The sequence below is a fragment of the Boleophthalmus pectinirostris genome, unplaced genomic scaffold (assembly GCF_026225935.1).
Source record: "Boleophthalmus pectinirostris isolate CB_2022bp ecotype Guang Dong unplaced genomic scaffold, ASM2622593v1 HiC_scaffold_22, whole genome shotgun sequence".
Taxonomy (NCBI): Eukaryota; Metazoa; Chordata; class Actinopteri; order Gobiiformes; family Gobiidae; genus Boleophthalmus; species Boleophthalmus pectinirostris.
Window position 1 is genome coordinate 24,670,460 of NW_026571190.1, and position 19,596 is coordinate 24,690,055.

General features: G+C 38.4%; 1 protein-coding gene across 1 annotated transcript; it reads left to right on the forward strand.

Moving 5' to 3' along the window:
• Positions 1 to 1,165: 1,165 nt before the first annotated feature.
• evpla (envoplakin a) lies at positions 1,166 to 16,134 on the forward strand. The gene is made up of 22 exons (XM_055158660.1): positions 1,166 to 1,507; positions 4,366 to 4,465; positions 4,594 to 4,748; positions 4,875 to 4,998; positions 5,866 to 6,000; positions 6,113 to 6,154; positions 6,298 to 6,459; positions 6,761 to 6,865; positions 6,953 to 7,048; positions 7,482 to 7,592; positions 8,126 to 8,272; positions 8,547 to 8,698; positions 8,763 to 8,860; positions 8,955 to 9,127; positions 10,865 to 11,031; positions 11,140 to 11,278; positions 11,359 to 11,556; positions 11,657 to 11,803; positions 11,889 to 11,972; positions 12,069 to 12,176; positions 12,254 to 12,346; positions 12,420 to 16,134. The coding sequence occupies exons 1-22, from the start codon at positions 1,455 to 1,457 to the stop codon at positions 15,801 to 15,803; spliced, it is 5,973 nt and encodes a 1,990-aa protein (XP_055014635.1). The 5' UTR covers positions 1,166 to 1,454; the 3' UTR covers positions 15,804 to 16,134.
• The last annotated feature ends 3,462 nt before the right edge of the window (positions 16,135 to 19,596 follow it).

Sequence of the window (19,596 nt, forward strand, 5' to 3'; positions counted from 1 at the left end):
TAATCGAAAGTCTCTTTTAGAACTAAAGTTGGAGTCAAAATTGTATTATGTGTTCTCAAGAGGTATGATAAAAGGTGCCCCCTGTGACTTGATTATATAAAATAATTCATCAAATATACATTATTTCACAAAAAATCATGTATTGTCAGGAAATAAATTGTATCAAGTTTACACTATGTGCACAGTGAGGGGTTGAATGAATGAAGTGATAAAATGTCTGCGGTCACTCAGTTGCACTCTGAGCAGCCTGGCTGCATTCCTGTCACTGATAAGCTCTTGAGAGTCTCTGAATGACAGAACTGTATTGCACAAATGTCATCAAAGAGGTGCCTTTTTGGTAAAAACATAGTCCCACTTAGAGCAAGAGCAACTTGGAGCCCCAGTCATTGTTGACTGTATACAAAGTATGTCTGTATTTGTAACAGTGACAGTCTGAACAGGGTCAGTGCTCTGTGAAGTCAAGGATAAAAACTGAAAGTATTGACTTATTAAGAAATTATTTAAAATGTAATGTAAGTCAAACAAGAAATGTGTTTGAACATTTTTGCAGACTTACACACCATTGTCTTTTCTGTGATTGTATAAATTAGTTTTTAAATAATAGGTGTATCGTTGTGGTTAGTTAATGTTCACTGATAATAATTATGACTGGAATTTACACTTTACAGTGCATTATTAATTCACTTCACAACCGGTAGTGGTATTCCAAATCTGTATCCACAGCTGCCCCAGGGTGGTCTGATGGAAGTGAAGCTGTCATTCTGTTTGTTCGACCACACTGACCACCTCCTATTACATATGCATCACTATACAAGGTTGATAGAGTGTTTTGCGCAAAGACATAACTGTATGCACTGGTCTGAGTTGGGATTAAATCACAACCTTATGGGTGTTGTTCAGCCACTGTTACTGCAGTCTAGAAATAATTTGAACAAATAATTAATAGGATAGTTTTATAAAAAAATTATATTAAGTTTGGGCTAACTGTACTTAACCCAAGTAAAGTTATTTGCTTGGGTGTTTGTTACTTTGTTAGCTCAATACGCTGTACTGTATTTCCCATTAATCATATTATATATTTTACATGGTGACATCAATCCACATAAAACTACACCCAAACATTTGCGTCTCAAATAAGCACCGATATAGTTGTTTATTTTGATGAAAGTAACAGCACTTGTTGCTGTGCCCACAGTGGTCCTGGGCCTGTCCTCTGCTGGAGGCCCTTGGAACAGGTGAGAGTGGAGGGAACAGGTCTGGCCGGTCCTGTGGATGTTTGGGCGGTGTCACCCTGTTAACCTGTCTGGGAGGAGCTGCCAGCGTCAAACTCTGTCCCTGCGTTAAACCTTGTCCCACAGAGAGAGACTGGGACAGCACAGCCACCGGGACAACAGAACAACACAGGAGGACAAGAGATTTGAGTGGGATCTCTGTGGCACACTACAACCACCAGGATGCTTAAGAAAGGCAAGGAAAGCACCCTCAAGATGTCGGGGAAGATCAGCAAGTGAGTGTAGTCTGTTCTTTTTTGTGTGGTGACACTTAATCTCGGTCATGTCCCCTCTTTGCCTGTTCTTCCTCTGCTGACTACTGTGTCATGTTTCTGTGTCTCAATGAATGTCCTCTTTCTCTCCTTCTGCCTGGAGGATCTCCAGTTTGTTTTAAGTTGTGTTAAAAATAAATTGAGCATAGAGCAGCCAGAGAAATCAAGTTGAAATACCTTTAAACCTTTTGTGGTGGCTGAGGTGTGTGTGAAAGTATTGAGCAGCCATTTCAAAGAGATCAAGCTCAGATTTACTCTGTAAACATTGGACCAAGGCGCAGGTGAAAAGAAAATGTTTGAGATTATTTGTGTCCAACAGGATTGCTCACATACAGGTGTATATGTAGGCATATGAGACTCAACAGACACAAGCTAGATAGCATGATAATGACAAAGTTTTAAGAAATGGTCTTGAATGATCAATAATAGTGGACAGTATAAAATAATTTATGTAAGTTATATTTTATGGCAAGTATTTTCTTTTTCATATCAAGATAATATAGTATGTGTCCATTCAGTTGGTGAAAGTTACAAGGTCTTAAATTGTTGTAAAAGATTTATGAAAGAGCATTCCAGTCCACCTAAAGCCTCTGGGGTGTCCCTGCGTGTCACTGGTGAATGTCACATAGTTGTCATAGTAACGGTGACTGTCCTGTAGGGTGACCTCGCCCCAGCCCTGCCCTGGCCAGTTTCTTTCTATTATGTGGGCGTTGGTCTCAGGCCACTAAATACAAGTCATCACATCTTAACCATCAGAGATTGTATTTTGATATGTTATTTTAATGCTATAATGCACATTAAAAATAGATTTGTGTAGTGTTATGGCGCTGAATCTGTGAAATCATCTTTATTTAAACATCAAAATGTTGAATTAAATGTCTTCCAGATTACATATCTTTGCAAATACCAAAGATTTTCATGGCTGCTTCAAGGTAGACGCAAATATTTAACACACCCACATCATTCCTGCTTGTCTCAATTTAAGTCTATTTAACTGTGACTACCCAGATGGTAATAAGCCATTAAGATTTACATACAACACACTCGTAATTACAGTTTATTACTCGTCATACAAGTTGCTTTGGGACTGAGGGATTGCTTGGCTTGAGTGAGCAAGAACAGGGCTGTCTCTCTAAAGACTGCAGAGATAGACATTGGTTTGCCAGCACAAAAATTGTATAGTGACTTTAGTGTCTGCTTCAAATTGTTCTGTTTACTGTCTTTGGTAAAAACACTGCATTTGTGTGAAAGCACATTGGTGGAAGAACTGCTCAAATGCGTTACTTAAGTAAAAGTACTGATCAACTAGCAACAGTAAAAAACACAAAAAGGAAACGTATCATGAGAAAACTCGGCTTTAATTAAACATATTTACCACTTTTGTCTAAAAGTTAAAAACTAGATATTTGGAGAAAGAATGCCAGTTTTAAAAATAAGGTTTTGTGATTATTTGAGGTGATGTTATCAAACCGGCTCAGCACAACAGACCGGCTGGCATGATCTGTCTACCACTTATATATTCAACTACTGCATGTCTGTAAATACAATACAATAATTCAACCAAAAATGTAAACCTCCAAATATTTTTTGAATTTAATCCTGTTCTGTAATAGAGTAGCATACTCTTACTTTGTGTACAATGGTGGTAAAAGTAAAAGAAAAAAGTAATACATTTTAAAATTTAATTAAAAAGTTAAGAGATTAAAGATAGTTCAGCTTTCCACCTCTTATGTTCAGTGGATTAAAGCTTTGAAAAATAAGACTAGTTGGTGTTAGGCCAGTGGGAAGTGGTAGTGTCACGTTACTACAATTTCAATCTTGATTACAATATTAACGGGAAACAAATACCAGTCGATACCAATTTCAATACCACAGTCCTCTTGTGTAGACAATAGAACAAAAAAGCATTCAAAATCTTTCAAAGAATGTCAACTTTTGTTCCTATTTATGCATTTCTATCAGAGAAGATTGTTGAGCTGAGTATCTAGTTTCAATACTAGTTATAGTATTGATTAGTATCTGGGTATCAATACTTTTGACAGCCCTAGTGTGAAGATGGATGATTTTCACCACAAGAGACACACCTAAATCGTGCCTAAAATGCTCTCCATTCCTTAGTGACTGCCTCTGTCACTCCCTCTTTCACTCTGTACACATTTAGAAAGAGGGAGGCGAAACTGTGTCTACTGGTACAGACAAATGAGCTACACCCACAAAAGGTGATTTGATAATGTTGGAGTTATAACAAGTATGACTAATAAAAGGTTTAAATGGCACTGATGCATGCCCAAAGTGTAAATGATTTAGGCAGGTGTGAAAAAGCTGGAGCCCAGAATTACAACAGCAGTGGCATTGTAGGGCTTAAAAAAGTTGATTTAAAGAATAGAAGGATAGAAAATCACACAGTGAAAGTCATTGGTCAATAACAGACAAGCAGACTGTGGTGTGCATTTCACAACTTGAATTCAAAAGTTTTAACTTGATAAGTTCCTTCACCCAAAGGAGAATTTCTTGGTATGCACCATGCAGTCTATAGTATACACTGTGTGGGGGCTTTACCCCAGACCTTGACCTTTGTTTCTGAATATTTTAATGTCAATCAGGGCTTTTAAGTAAGGATGACACTGCAGGTGCTGAAAACAAAGCATGCATCATAATTTCTTATTAGTTTGTGAACCATATCAAGTTACAGAAATATTTTGGCACCTTAATGTTTTGAGGGAAATACAACCTCACCCATACTGTACTGTCACTACAGAGTTTGCGTAGCTCTTTATCATCTCATGTAATTCAGATTCTCACCTGTCTTCCTCTCTTTGCAGGACCCAGGCCAATGCCTTGGCCTTGTTGATCGCCCAAATGCAGAAGAATGCTGACCAGGTAGAGAAGGACATTCTCCGTGCTGAAGACCTGCTGGCACTGGTATGACTTCAAAGAAAGATTGAAATATTAACCAAATGTAAATGCTAATCATTTTGAAATCCTATAACCAATATAATGCAATATACTTTCTAACAACAACGATCAATAGTTTATAACACTTTCTTCAGGATGACAAAAATGACAAGCAAGAGCTGCCCCTCCAACATCAGAGTGAAATCTCAGACAAGCTTGGAGACGCCGAGGGTCTACTCAAGGACCTTTTCCTGGATGTGGACAAAGCCAAAAAGCTCCAACATCCACAGGCCAAAGACATAGAGAGCGAGTGAGTTTTTAGTGATGGCAAACATAATAATATAATGTACACTATTTATAATAATTTTATGTTAATAATTATATGTGTTATAGTAATATTCAAGAAAAATGTAATTGTTTTTCTTGTTTTGGGCAGTGTCATTCTTCTTCACGAGCGCTGGCTGAAGGACTGTGCCTTCTACAGAGACATCTATGAGCAGATTGACGATGTGTCTCTTATGCCAAGGATTGACTGGGGACCGGTTTTTGCTCAGAAGCAAGTATGTTCTAATATATGTAGATAAAGGGGCGCATAAACTGCCATTGAACAACTAGTTACATGGATACTATACCTCAAAATCGGCTGGGCAAAAAAATCAATTACATTGATTAATCAAATTTGAAGTTCAAATCAATTTGAACCCACACCTCCCACACACATTTTCTTGCATAGGAAATTGCATTAAAATACATGAAAGGTTCCTCACTACAGTCTCAGGGACCAGTCGATAGTTGTAATCTACAGTTTTATTTTCAGTGACCCATGCCGTGTGGCAGCTGTTGATCTAATGCTTCCTGTCATTGAGTCTTTACGCAAAACACATTCCTGACCATCCCCAGTGTGAATGTGATGTGGGAGTGATTGATAGTGTTCAATTAGCAGCTTCACTTCCACAAGTCTACCCCAGGGCAGCTGTGAATCCTAGCCTGTTACTATGGAGGATGGAGTGAATGCATAGTGCCTTAAATTGTAAAGCAACTTTGAGTGTCTGGAAAAGCACTTTATAATTATTACTTTGTATAATGATCCTTGAGTGTGTCACAATTTGATAATATTGAATTCAAATTATTGAATGTAATGTAACACAAAACAGTGGATGTTTCTTTAAAATTACCACATGGCCCTTTACAAATTCTGATATATTTATATTTAGAAGATAAAACTTTGTCCCATTTATGTGATTTTGTTCAGCATCAAATGAGTATCTACTTTTGTTGCAAGTTTTAGAGTTCATTTATTTTTAAGTAACTATTTTTGACAACCCTATCACGTTGTCAATACTATAAGGTGCAATATGTATATTATTGCCTGGAATTTAATTCATTTAATTTTTATTTTTTTCTGTTTTTTTCTTTGTGTGGTTCAGAAACAGCTGGCAGATGCAGATCAGTACGGTCCCACGATGGCTGACCTGGAGAGGCAGATTGCAGCACACAACATTTTACACAAAGAAGTGGAGGCCTACAGCCCTCAGCTCTGTGTCAGCTCCGCCGGCAGCAAGGTAAACACTGAAGCCTTTTACCGTGGACACATAAAGATAGACTTTTAATATTTTTTATTAACATTATCTCTACGTCAGGAATAACAAATATTAACTTTTTTTTGTTTTTTAGGAATCATATACAGCCTACAAGAAACAATACAACAATATACTGGTGAGTTGGACATTATGAAGTATATATATTTTTTTATAAAGTTTTAAAATTAAATATGAAATTATGGATAAAGAATAAATGAAAATAACTATCTATATATCTTCTTTATTTACGTAGTATCATGTCTTTTCTCGTTCTCACAGGACAACTCTAAGTGGCGCAGGCATTACCTGACTAGCCTGTACGAGTACATGCAGGGGTGCAGCAAGGAACTGACTTTTCTGCAAGAAGAGCAAGACAAGATCAAGAAGCAAGACTGGAGTGACCGCATGGTGGATCCGTCTGACGTGCGACGGCAGTACGAGGTCAGGGCTTTTTTTTAGTTCTTAGATTGTTGCATATTGTAATTTGGCTATTCATACAGCTACAATAGCTACAATAAATTCTTGATGTCTGTTGTCCAGATTAAAGTGGTAGGCAGGGCAGTTTTTCTTCTGTCTCTGATAATTTGCCCAATATCTATTGTGTCATTTCCACAAACATGTATTACCAGTTAAAGACTGCAGATATGTATTCTAAGTCATCATCTTAAAGTTAAGATGTATGCTACTGTAGTGATAGCACAGATCAGCTATAAATAAATTACATCTGATTCTTCTCCATCAGAACTTCAACAACAGTTTACTGTCACATGAAGCTGAGGTGAACAAACTTCAAGATGAAGGAGACAGACTTATCGAGCTAAAGCATCCTGCCAGTGCCACCATCGCGGTACAGTCACCCAAAATCACACCGACTACAACATGAGAATTTTTAAATACATGTGTTTTAAAACATGCTCTATTTGTGTATTTTTAGGCACAGAGAGATGCTGTACGGAACGAGTGGCAGCAATTCCTCAACCTCTGTATTTGCCAGGAAACACATCTGGACAACGTCGAAGAATACAAAAAGGTAAATTTGATTAAGTTCTTTGTCTTTAAATTTTTTTTTTTTGGTAGACTAGTTGCACAGTACATGTGCCCTCTAACCAGTGTATGGCCAGTTCTTTATGCATCTGGGTTACTGGGTAATTTATTATAATGTACTAGTTCTATCTGATTGCAACTGAAGGGACTACAGCGTAAAAATCTGGTTCTCAAACACTGTGCACTGAGAGAAGAATATACTTTTATATGTGCTAGTAAAATTACAGTAAACACAATGCAACACAAAGGCTTTAAACAAATACTCCACAAAAAAGGGATTCCCTATCACACCAGAACTGAAACAGGAGAAGCCTCTAGAATAATTTTATATCATCTGAACAGTGGAAGGCAAAGACACAGACATAAACTCAAATATAGTGCAACTATTTTTGTCTAATTATGTCAATGTGCACTTTCAGTACCAAATGGACTGTGACCAGCTCTCAGAAACCCTAACCAGACTCAACAGCACCTTGGATCCAAAAGCTATCTCGAAAAAGAGCAACTATGAGACTCTGATGCAGCTTGAGGTAAATAGATCACGCATTGACCTATAAAACTTTACATGGACCAAATCAGTCATTTTCATGTCAAGTTGTCATTTGTAGATGACAAACTTAACTTTGAAAGTCACATATGTAACATTTTTGTATGTATGCTTTATAGATGGACACACTGTAATGCCACATGGTCTATTAATGAGATAGGCCTTGACAAAAATCCTTACATACTGCCTGAATGTGGACATATTCAATTAGCCACATGGGTTGATTTGTCTTTGACCAATACATAGATAATGTAGTAAATATATAAAAATATATAGTCAACTTTCAATATTGAAATATGAATGTATGAATATAGATAAGATTAAAAGATGATGTTCCATATGCCTTACGGTAAAAAAAATTATTTCCAGTTTCCACTGCAATATTAAGATCAGACCTCTTTTTAAACATCATTCAACATTCACATAGCCTGCGGAAATGCTAAATGTTTAGGTAATTTTACAGAACACCTGTCAACCGTTTATTCAGAATGAAAGTAACCTTTTGTTGGTATGAAGGGGGAAGAGCTGGATGTGCAGAACAGTGAGCAGCTGTTGGCTGATCTGAGGAGACGCAGCACAAGCATCGCTCCCCTGAAACAGCGCCGTACCACCTCCTCTCGGCCTGTCACCGTGGAATCTCTGTGTGACTGGGACTCAGACAGAGTAAGGCACCAAGCACCATGTTTCCCACATTCTATCAACCCTAAATCAGGAGGCGGCAGTGGCTACATTCTATTTGTGTTGTTATATGCATTTTGTATTGAATGAAAAATTTAAAAAAGTAAAAAAGATATTACATAGAAATTAGGAAGCAAATGTCAATATAAAATTCATATCTACCACTTCACTGCCACTATATGAAACCCCTTTGAACAAGAGAGCAATACAGATATATCTTAAAATAACATGGCATCTTGATAATAAACACTGTATTTAGGGTTCCCTCAGCAGAGGTGAGAAGTTCACCCTGAAATCCATCACTGATGAGAACTGGAAGATTATCTCGACTGGGGGAGCAACACACACAGTCCCTGGAGTGTGCTTCCAGATCCCCCCTCCGGACCCAGAGGCCATTGACAAAGTGGACCTGTACGTATGGCAGATTTTCGCAGATACAACAAAAACACATGCTGACTTTTTGGTGTTTTTATAGACTGGGGGCTGAACTTGCAGACATTAAGAAAAAAAGAGCTGCAGTGGAGGCCTCACTCAAGAACCACAAAAATGATGTTGACAGAGTTCAACAATCAGGTCTGTGTTTGTACAATAAAAATAATTTGGATTTACCTTGCAGTAAATTTTATATGTATCATTTATTTTAAACATATTATTTCTGGTCCACCAGCTCCTGTGTCGTCTTCCTCTGTTGACCCCAAAGCCCTTGCCTTGGCTAATCAGCTGAATAAACTGGACGGCGACTTGGCTAAAGCAGAAGAAGACTTGCTGAACCGCCTGCGAACTCCACTGAATCGATCTGACCCAACTGGGGATCTGGCCAGAAAGCTGAGAGATCAGGAGGTAAGCTGTATGGGCAAAAAAATGTGTCTGTCCTGGTTTGTATTTTTAATGAAGATATATTATATTTATGGGTGTCAAATTATCGCGTTAATTGCGATTACTTAATTACAGTCATATTTAGCGCGTTATGTTTTTTAATCGCGTTAATCTCATTTTTAATCTCTAACTTTAGTGTTTCTGTATGTGAGTTTCTTTATTATAAAACCTGTTTTTATGTGTTGTTGGGACAACAACACACACACACACACACAAAACACATACATTTTTTTATTTCGGTAATTCCCCTCATTGCCGGAAAGCCACACAAAACGCGCGCAGTAAGAGCGACGTAAACGTCATGTTAACGTTGGCGGCATCAGTCGCAGAATGGACGAGGTCGAAGAGCCAGTAGAACAGAGGCAGCAGCGCACAGGTAAAAACGCATTCGTGTCTTGGAAATTATTCTCCCGACGTGAAATATAAAAGAAAATAACAAATATAATATCGCCTGAAAACAACCTGCATAGGCTCATGATGTCTGCACTACTGTCCTATAGTGACCTGCCACATGAGGGGACACGCACACAAACACAAATACACACAAACACACACAAACACACACAAACACAAATACAAATACACACAAACACACACAAACACAAATACACACAAACACACACAAACACAAATACACACAAACACAAATACACACACACACAAACAAACACACACCTTCATCATCGTCATCAACCTGAGAACGCGCGGACCACGTTTCCTTCCGTAGTTACTGCGCGGACATCGCTGTCCTCCCGTGAGCCGCATGTGGATCGTGTTTTCTCGCGTGCGCTGCGTAAACCGCGCTTCCTCCTGTGCGCCTCTAAACCAGAACTAACACCAAGACTAAAACCAGGACTAAACCAGGTCTAAACCAGAACTAAAACCAGAACTAAAACCAGGTCTAAACCAGGTCTAAACCAGGACTAAACCAGGACTAAACCAGAACTAAAACCAGAACTAAAACCAGGTCTAAACCAGGACTAAACCAGGACTAAACCAGGTCTAAACCAGGTCTAAATCAGGACTAAACCAGGACTAACACCAGGACTAACACCAGGACTAAACCAGGTCTAAACCAGAACTAACACCAGGACTAAAACCAGGATTAATCCATTCCAGGACTAAACTAGGACTAAAGTAGGTCTAAACCAGGACTAAAACCAGTGATCTCATATATATTTCTCTATAAATAATATTTTTAATATGGTTAAGGAAAGACTGGACTTTTTATTGTCTTTAAGTAGACAAAAGTTATTATGTTCAGATTTCCTTGTCTTTGCTACTTTACAACAAACAGTTTCTTATTCATGGAGACTTGGGCTCAACAGCCAAATTGGAGGGATTTGTTAAACAATAAATGACTTTATAAAGTCACTTTTTTAAATCTATATTAGTCTTTTGATCTGCCACAATAATGTAATAATGAATTTAAATGAAAATACCTCAAATTGAAGGCTTTTCTCAGCAATTTTAGGTGAGATTAAAATGAGATTAATTAGATTAATTAATTACAGATCATAATTAATTAATCTCTCAATTTTTTTAATCACATGACAGCACTAATTATATTATGATATATTTAAAACATGTATGTTATATTACAACTAATACGGATGGCTTTAATAACAACAACAGACTTTAACTCATTTGGTATCCTGAAAAATTAAGTTTCTACTTGATAGAGTTTGGTTCTGTTTTTAGGATGCAGCTAAAGCTTTGAAGGCACTAGAGCAGCAGAGACTGGCAGCTCAGGCCGATCTGCAGCCGCTGCTCTCGAGTGGAGCGTCCTCCTCACTGCCTCAACAACTGTCCTCCTTTAACAATAAACAAGACAACCTTGCAGCACTTTCTGACCTCTATGCTAAAAAGTAAGAGTTTGTTGTTTTGTGTCTCTTTGTATAAAAACAAATCGGAGCTTAAATATTACATATTATTGAGAAATTAGGTTTTTAACAATTTTGTTTTTTGTTTATTAGAGCAAATGCATCCCTAAACCTGGAGAGGCAGATTAAGAAAGTGGACGGCATTGTATCAAACTTAGAAAAGAACTTAAGTGCAGATGGTCCCATTAGTAATGATCTAAATGCAATCCAAAGGCATGCTGATGACGTTCAGGTGAGGAAATGCTACTTTTACCATAGTTCACTCATTAGTACTAATTGCCTTGTTTACAATAATGTGGATGTTATGTTTAGAGTCAGAAAAGGGCTGTGGCTGCAGCTGAAGGTGACATGAAGAAGCTGAGCCAGGACCTGGAGCTCACAGAGCAGCTTTGCAGCTCTCTGCAGCAAAGCTACCAAGAGTACTGCCCGGACATCCCACGCCAACGCACTGACGTCAAAAAACTGCAGACCCGCTACACAAATGTGGGCAACCAGCTCAATGAGAGGCAAGTTTCTACTAATTTATACTTTTTGCTCTAGTTATTGTTAGTCAATGTCATTGAATCAAAGCCTCAATAAAATGGAACACTGCAACTTTATAAATAGAGAGAAGATTTTGCAAGATGTTGGCACCAAGAATCAAGAATTCCAAAGCACCTGCAAATCACTCAACTCTTTCCTTGATAACCTGCCAACCAATCAGATAAGCCCCTATGATGATCTGTCCCAAATCAGCGCAAAACAGAACTCTCAAGAGGTAAATATTATAAGGACTCTTGATACAGTGTCAAAGTGGTGTAAGTATTTAAACAGTAAGTATTTATTTTATAATTTTATTGCAGAGAGTTATGGATGACCTGAAGAGAAAAGCAGATGATCTTGACAGAGTGTCTGATCTGTCAATGGACTTGCAGAATCTGCTCAATGTAAAGCATCACTCTTTATTATCATCACATACTAGTGTTATGCAGCATTATGTTTTCACATATATATATATATATATTCTTTTTTTTTTCCTGCAGGAATATGAGACTAATGTTAATAAATACAATGGGACTCTGGAGGACACTGGCACCTCAGTTGCAAAGAAAGCATATGTGCCAACTCTTGCTAGTGATATTCAAAAAGAGGTACCACCTATTTTTCAACATATGACAGAGAAGCTTGTATTTCAGTTAAAACTAAAATGCTGTATATTCTGTCACAGGAAAAGAATCTGCTGAATCGTTATTCTGAAGCCACTGCTGAGAACATGCAGCGGCAAAAACAGATGGATCTTGCCAGGAATCTGGTTTTACAAGTAAGAGTGAGGGGCAGTTTGCTTGTTGTGTAATGAAAAAATTGCATACCTACAACTGTGTTTTTCTCCACAGAATGAAGAAAAAGTTCAAATGGTCGCCCAACAACAAGTCCAGTTAGAAAATCAGCAAAAAAGTGCCTTTGAATTGAGCAGTCTGATGAAAGAGCTAGATGATGAGAAGGAGAGAGCCAATTATGCTGAGAACAACTTAAGAACCTTCAAAGAGAGAATGTTGTCCCTACAAAGCCGCAGAGGTGTAGAGCGCGTTGAGGAAAAAGAAGTGCTGCAGTATTACCGTGATCCAAAACTGGAAAGTGATCTAATAGATCTCCAAAAAATCCTACATGAAGAGACCTTGAAACGCACTACAACCCAGAGTGATATTGAGCTAACTAACAGTAGGATTACTATAGTGGAGGACAACATCAAGAACGCCCCACGCAAACTGGTGACGAAAGAGGTGACAGAATTTGAAAGAGATCCCCAGCTTGACATAGAGGCTGCCAAAATGAGGAATGAGATTTCAAAGATGAGAGATGAAATTCGGGTGAGAGATGGAGAACATGTTCAAGCGAGAACTGAGATAACAATTTTACAGACAAAGAGGCCCCCCATTAAAGAAAGAGTGGTCAAGAAGGAAGTGGTGAAAGTGGAGCAGGATCCAGAGATGATTAAGTCTGTGAGGAACTTTCAAACCGAGATCTCTGATGAAAGCAACAGGATTACAATGCTCAATGATGAGATCTTTCAAACAAGGAGCATGATCAACTCCCTTGAGAGGCTTATCCCCAACATCCAGCCCAAGGTCATCAAAAAGGAAGTCAAGCAGGTTGAACAGGACCCAGAACTTATAACTGAATCCAAAAACATCCAGCTGAACCTGGAAAATGAGAGAAGTGAAAATAGCACTTTGGCCAGAGAGGTAATGGAGCTGCAGAGTCGCTACAGAGAAGTTCAAGACTTTAAACCCAGAATTGAGGTGAAGGAGATAGTGAATGAGATCTACCGCATTGATCCAAGCACTGAGAGAGAGATAACACGTCTCAGGAAGGACATACAGGAATCGTCCAGACAGCGCAGCGACCTGGATAGGGAACTCACCCAAATCACTTCGGAGATTGATTATCTCCGCTCCCAGAAGCCCAAAATAGAGCACAAGGAAGTTCTCCAAGAAGTGATTAAGGAGGAGCGCAGTCCTGAGAATGAGAGAGAAATACAGAGGCTAAACAGTCAAGTTAACAGCTTATATAACACATACAGTTCCCTCCAAGACCAGGTGCTGCTGCTCAGGAAAGAAAGGGATGAATTGAAGATTGAAAAGTCTAAGATTGAAACTCAGCTGGTGACAAGAGATGTTGTTAAATATGAGAATGACCCGTTGTTGGAAAAAGAAGCTGATCGTTTGAGAAAGAATTTGCGAGAGGAGCAACAGATGAGGCGCAACATTGAAGAGATGGTGTATGACTTGAAAAACAAATATATACTGCTTGAGCGTCAGAAACCAGAAGAAAAAATAGTAGTGCAAGAAGTTGTGCGTTTACAGAAAGACCCACGTCAGGTTCATGAGCATGACCGCCTCAGTAGGAGTCTGGATGAGGAAATCCAGGCACGTCGTCAGATAGATCTGGAATTTCAGCAGCTGAGAACGAGGCTGGCAGATAAAGAGAGTATGCTCAGAAGTAGTGACGAACGCCAAAAGAGGATTCAAGCTGAGGCTGAGTTGCGAGATATCAGGCTGCGCATTACACAGCTGGAAAATGCCCCTCCTCCTGTTCAAGAAAGCATAGTGGTGGAGGAAGTGCTGAAAGTAGAGAGGGACCCCAAACTGGAGAGGATGACAAATAGTTTACGAGCTGACATGGACAAGGAATCCAGTGATGTCTTACGTCTCCAAAGAGAGATCCGTAGCCTTACAGTGAAACTGGAAATTTTACAGAAGGAGAAATCAGGTGAGAAGACAGTGTATAAAGAGGTGGTACGTGTTGAAAAGGACCAGGCAGTTGAAGCAGAGCGAGAGCGTCTCCGAGAACAAGTGACACAGCAAAGATTTGCCAGAGAGGATCTGGAAGATGAATTGAGACGACTGAAAGACAAGATCAACATGCTGATGAGTAGCAAGACCAGCACCTCTCGAGAGGAGACAACACTGATTATGAACAAAGAGGCTCTGCAGAGAGAGAGGGATGACCTCATCCGTGAGCTGCGGACCCTGGAAACCAAGAGCCATGATGTCAGTCTGTCCTTCCAACAGCAAAGCAAACTCATGAGTGAGATTACACAGATGTCAAGGCAAAAGAGTGTCAAGATGGAATCTGACGTCCAGCGATTGGAGAAAGACATCCTCAATGAGAAAGACAAAATTCATTCAAAGGACAGTATCATCCGAGAGCTTACACTCAGCATGCAAAAGGAGGAACACTCAGAAACACGAACCAAAGAGACAAATGTTTCCACAAAGATCACCATTTTGGACCCAGAAACAGGCCGGGACATGTCTCCTTATGATGCATACTTGCAGGGACTCATTGATCGTCAACAGTATAGTCATTTGCAGCAGCTGGAGTGTGACTGGGAAGAGGTCACTTCAATGGGGCCTGATGGTGAGACAACAATGCTGCAAGACCGAAAAAGTGGTAAGCAGTACTCCATAAAAGATGCCCTGAAAGCAGGCCGGTTGACAGAATATGACCTACAACAGTACAAACAAGGGAAGCTGCCAATCTCAGAATTTGCCTTGCTTGTTGCAGGTGACAGTAAACAACCACAATTTAACTCTGTAGTCACTCAAAAGACATCTTCAACACTTAACTCAGCTGCTCCTTCACTTAAAGGATTATCACCAATTGCTGGAGTAATGGATACAAAAACTGACACCTGCTACACAATACGTAGTGCTGCCATGAATAAAATGATTGACCTCATAACAGCTCAGAGGCTATTGGAGGCTCAGGCAGCCACAGGGGGCATAATAGATATCACCAGTCAAGAAAGATGCACAGTTCACAAGGCATTGTCCAGGGGCCTCATTGATGAAAGTCAAACACAGAGGCTGCTCAATGCACAAAAGGCCTTTTCAGGAGTGGAAGATCCTTTGACCAAAGAGGTTTTGTCCATTGGAGTAGCTATCCAAAAAGGTTGGATGCCAAAGGATACAGCCATGCGTTACATGGAGATACAGCACCTGACAGGAGGGCTGGTTGATCCAAGAAATAGCAGCAGAGTGAGCATAATGGATGCCATTGGTGTCAAAATGATTGACAGCACTCTTTTAAGAGAACTGCAGTCAGAATCTTCTTACTCTAAAGATATTACTGACCCACTCACGAAGGAGATTAACTACAAGCAAGCTCTTGAACGCTGCAAGAAGGATCCACAGTCAGGCTTACCCATGTTGCCTGCATCATCCAAAGAACAGACCTCCTCTTCAATGTACACATCTAAATATGCACGGTTCTAGACATGTTTACAAAACAAATGCTTGTGATTAATTGCTTCTACTAATTTTGTGATGTAACATAAGGTTAATTGAATCATACATTATAACTCAGGAAACTCCTGCTGGGCCCTTTTGTTTACTGAAAATGTTGAGCAGTTTGTTTTAATTGTAAAACTGAAACAAAATTCATGTTAAATTTTGTATTATTTTTCTTGAAGGGATCCTGGGACATGGTGCAATTGTATTTACAAAAAATGATTTTTATTTGTATTATTTGTGGGTTATATCTCTGACATTTTAATTGATACCGTATGAAGGAATGAATTACAATAAATCTAAATTATACTGACAATGTGTGTCTTTTGGAAATGTATCCTGGACAATGTATAATATAGAAAATAAGTAGGCTTATTAATAATGGCTAATAATTGATGGGTTCGCCTTACTGCACTTGCCATGCACGGATTATTTGCCATAGCAGTGATAATTAATAACATCATGTGACCTACAAAATGGAGAATACCTGTCACTGCTGTGTTATCTAGGCTATTTGTAATATAAGCTACAAGTGAATTAAACCATTGCTTGGTAAAGTACAATATAATTAAAAGTAAAAACCGGCTCTTGCCCCCATCTGAGAGCACGTCACCACATTCTAGAGTCTGAAAACCACCAATAAATTGTGAAAAAAAGACAACAAAACAAAAAAACATGGATCTATTCGTTTAAAAAAAAAAAAAAATCACATACTTACAGATTCGGCATATGAGTTTGGCCCATTCCTCCACACTCCGATCTGGAAAAACTAATCACTTTCAATGATCGGGCTATTTGTAATTGGGATTGGATGGGTAGAGGAATCAGGTCTCCACATTAAACACATTTTATCAGTTTTTCACCTTTTTTTGTTGTCATTAATCTTTAGATAAATCTATATTTTACCTAAATAACTACACATTGTACTTAATGGAAAAACTATGGCCTGTGAGGAAGTGACGACCCTTAGGAGATATGTGGACGAGAATGGACAGAAGGAGACGCCCCTCATCCATAGTAAGTAATAAGCTACAGTTTACAGTGTGCCCCAGCAGCTGTGGCTATAACAGTAGCTTACCACCTAGTGAGTGTGGAGTAAATGAATAATGCACTGTTAAGTGTTTTGGGTGTCTTGAAAGCTGCTATATAAATGCAATGATTAATTAATTAATTAAGTCTATGTTTGTATATCTTAGTATTTTTTTTTAAACAACTTTATTACCTAAATTGTGTAATTTTCAGATTCTCCTGAACTGAAGCAGAAGTACAGTTTGGGAGCAAAGTTGAAGACAGGTTTGCTGATGCTGCTCGTCGTGCCCTGATAGCTGCATTTCAAGTGCCTTGGTCAGACCTCTCTTCTCTCTAATTCATGTCTCTCTTTTTCAATTTTAATCTTTATGATTATTTATGTTTTGATCTGTTTTTATTATGATTTTAATGTATTTCTTATTCTGTAAAGCACTTTGAATTACTTTGTGTACAAATTGTGCTATACAAATAAACTTGACCCCACTTTATCATAATTCAAGACCCCAGTGTGGCTCTTGCAGAAGAAGTCTTTCATTGTGACATGTGATAGGCTGAGCCTTATAATCAAATGGACAGGACTGTTTCAGAATTATCCACTCAAATAAAGAACTAAAAGAACCCCCTAAAAGCCTGTAGCATGAACACTAAGATCTAGGACAAGCTTGATTTTTGTAATCTCCAAATGTTGCTATGCATTTTGAATCTATTAAAAAATAAGACAAAACAAATGTATTTCAGGTTATTATACACTGGTTTAAGCAAAGCCTATAACAACCACTACTTGCTTAATTCTACTTTTTGAAAAAAAAAAAAGTAAAATCTCATATGTTATCTGACTATTACCTAGAAAGAAATGTATAAAGTTGTTATTTTGTTGTATTAGGCTATACGATTCTACTTCTTTTTTTAATTATTATTATTTAGCATGCAACCTATCTGCATAAACATATATTTACACATATATTTTCATAATGTTAAATGTGGTCATTATGTTATGAAAGGGTTAAAGTTTAAGCTATTTATTCAACATGTAATAAACACATTTTTTTTTAGCCACTACAAAAAACCCAAACCATAGCTTCACTGTAATTGGGTAGATGTATAACCATTATAAATATCACCACAATCTGTTAGGTTCCAATAATGTTTCTCACATGAATGGACATCAGTATTTGGGGGGAAGTGATAAAAAAAGACAAACAAGTAAGAGGAAATAAGCCAGTTAGTCTGCCTTTACAAGTGCACCTGGGAGCGAACTTGAAAAACAAAAACTAAAGGACAGCAGGTAGAACTGACCGTGATTACAAATGCAAAAATACACAATTACATTATACATTTACATACACAAACTATTTAAAAGGCTTACCAATAACTTTGGCCAAACGCACACGTGTGGGTCCAAGTTGGCCTCCTACGGAAACTGGCACCTCGCGGACTTACAGCCAGCTTCTCCTTAACCCTGGAGAACCCAAGAACCCTTTTCTTCTTTGGAAAATTATGAACTATGCATTAATTGACTACTATGAGTCCACTGAACACCAAAATATACACTTTTTCAATTTTAACCCTTTATTCCCTGATTTACGATTAGGGTCAAATCTGACCCACTGGGTTTTACGCGTATCATTTCAAAGAATAACAATAGAAACACTGTCAATGTTGATCACCGCAATAGACAAGAAATGCCAGAAAAGTATCATATACCAACGATGGGTCCGAATGGGAAATTTACAGTGTTCAAGACGCACATCCTGCATGTCAACTCCTCCCATGGAATCATTGTACTCCTGGATGTTCAGCTGATCTGGTCTGGTTTGTCATGGCATCCTGGTACGACTCAACCTGTTCACCTTGAAAGCTCATGTCAGGCAACTCAAAGTCTTTCTTTCACCACCTGTAAGTTTTTGCGGCACAATTTGGCTCCATCTGTGAGCGAGCAGTCTCGGCCAACGGCACATCCTCATCATTGGACGACTCATTGTCTTGGGCAGAAGATTCACCAAAATCACTTTCTTGTGGTTGAAACAATTCATCAGAATCGCTATTGCTGACCAATCCAGGGCCAAAGTCTCTATCATCAGCTTCAAATTGCTCTAATACTTGTCTACAGTGAACTTTCTCTGTTCCTTTCCCTGTTCTGAAAAGGGAGTGACCATATTCCCTGAAAAGATAATAGGTATTTACTTTATTAGTCTCTGGTCCTGTACCATCTACTGAACTTAGTAAAAAATGCCCACAGGCACTTGGTATTGAATGAAATTAATCAATAGAATACAGACCCCTTTCTAAAATAATGTATTTACATGCATGGCTATAGGCCTCTATATATACAGTAGCTCATACACTATTTATACTATTTATATATACTATTATACTATTTATATACTCTATTTATATATATTATCAAACATTTTTCAAATTGTTACATTATATTCTACAAATGAATTTAATTTAAGGCTTTAGTCAAATACAGGACTGTCACCATTCTCTATTTAAAAAGTCCAAGACTTTGTAGTCTTAGACCAGAGGGTCATTTTTGACCCCTCGTTTTTTTCACCCGTACACCCAGAGGGTCATTTTTGACCCATCGTTTTTTGGACAAGCTCAGAGTTGCTAATTTATCCAAAAAGAATATAAAAAGTACTTCTAGGCATTCTGCAGGCTAATACTAAATAAATTAACAAACAATACACAATTTTACCTACAGCTGGTTTGCTGAGAAGACAGTTTTGTTTGGGGAGGTTTCCAG